Below are 1,741 nucleotides of genomic sequence, written 5' to 3' on the forward strand. Positions count from 1 at the left end.
ACATATATGGCTGAACCTCCACATGATCCCAAAATTAGTCAACAAGACCATCCACCACCACCTGTCCAAACAAGCCCTCCTCCTCCTCATCCACCAATACAACCACCGCCACCACATACTATATTGCACCAAGCAGATGAAAAACTAGAATCTCCAAGAAAGGTTCAAAGAACCTCCACCTCTAGTGGCTCACCTAGCAGCCGCCCCACCAGTGGTAAACACCCCCTATACCGTGGAATAAGGAGCCGAAGTGGCAAATGGGTGTCAGAGATTCGTGAGCCAAAAAAGACTACACGCATATGGCTAGGGACTTACCCTTCACCGGAGATGGCCGCAGCAGCCTATGATGTGGCGGCGCTAGCCCTAAAAGGGAGTGATCATGCTTTATTAAACTTCCCTGATCGAGTTAGTACATATCCGGTTCCGGGTTCGCCTTCACCTGCTGAGATTCGACGAGCAGCCGCAGCTGCAGCGGCCTTGATGAAGCCGGTAAGCAATACTGAGGACGTGGTGGTTGAACCGCCGGGAGATGGTGGTTCAGCAAATGCGCAAGTGGAGCGTGAATTTATAGACGAAGAGGCACTTTTTGATATGCCTAATTTGCTGGTGGACATGGCGGAGGGAATGCTTGTTAGCCCACCAAGAATGACTTCGCCGCCGTCAGATGGCTCGCCGGAAAATTCTGATTCTGAAAGCCTGTGGAGTTACTAACAGAATTTCAATGAATTTTTTTTTTTTTTAGAAAACGTATTAATTGTTCCTTAATTTGAATTTGGGACAATACATTTAGTTGTTAGAACAGAAGGATGAATGATTTATCCAATGAATGTTATGCAATTGCATCTTTGTGAGACAGAAAATTGATATTTTGTCAATTATATGTTTTGCTTTTTGGAAGCAGAATAGTGAAAACCTAAAACCTAATGGGATTTTTTAGGGTTCCAAAAAAAGTATTTTGTAATAGTTTGATTTCGAAATCTCTCTATGTCTGTATGAATTTATAGTATAAATGTGTAATGAACTATGATGTTTTCAACCCAAGGGACAAGCATGATGAATGCAAGTTTAGTTTCTTTAATTTTTACATTGTGTACACGTTCGAGGATGGGATAATTTTATTTTTTTATTTCCCTTTTAACTGGAGATGAGGTCGAGACCGCTCCTAAGATTGTCTAATGTTTTATTTTAGTTATTAATAAAACATTCTTAGTGATTTAATAAATGAAGAAAGAAAAAAGACAAGGGACGAACAAGAATGATGTACCTATGGTGAAAGAGGGCTTCTAGCTAGTTCCAAAATCGGCTTCGAACACCAATCCCATTTACTAATTTCCTTTCTCCCATGCCTAAAAATTTTATTATTGTCGTCCATACTGTCCTTGAGGATCAAATCCCGCGTGAGATGTTCGTTGGATTCTTTGATCTTGACTAATGACCTATCCGATGAATTTCTTTCGTTCTTTTGATTTTTATACATTTCACTATTGTATAGTGTGTCAAATGTGTGGGATGACGATGAATTATAGAACTGAAATCACTTGCCCTAAAACCCTCCTAATTGAAATCTTGTTATTAATTTCTTAATTTACTTGTTTATGAGCAACTTTATTTATTTATATATTTTTTAAATAATCTATTCTAAATTTTGACAGATGAAAATTAAATAGCCTACATTAATAACCAGCATAAAACTTTGTCAACTCTGTTAACATGAATCCATACACAAATATTTCATTTGTGA

The 1,741-nt window shown here is 38.5% G+C and overlaps 1 protein-coding gene across 1 annotated transcript; it reads left to right on the forward strand.

Moving 5' to 3' along the window:
* Nucleotides 1-6: 6 nt before the first annotated feature.
* Nucleotides 7-1,082, forward strand: LOC111372960 (ethylene-responsive transcription factor ERF027-like). Its single transcript, XM_022995392.1, has one exon. It carries the CDS (start codon nucleotides 7-9, stop codon nucleotides 709-711), a length of 705 nt encoding a protein of 234 aa, XP_022851160.1. The 3' UTR covers nucleotides 712-1,082.
* The last annotated feature ends 659 nt before the right edge of the window (nucleotides 1,083-1,741 follow it).

Source organism: Olea europaea, unplaced genomic scaffold, assembly GCF_002742605.1.
Source record: "Olea europaea var. sylvestris unplaced genomic scaffold, O_europaea_v1 scaffold1057, whole genome shotgun sequence".
Classification (NCBI taxonomy): domain Eukaryota; kingdom Viridiplantae; phylum Streptophyta; class Magnoliopsida; order Lamiales; family Oleaceae; genus Olea; species Olea europaea.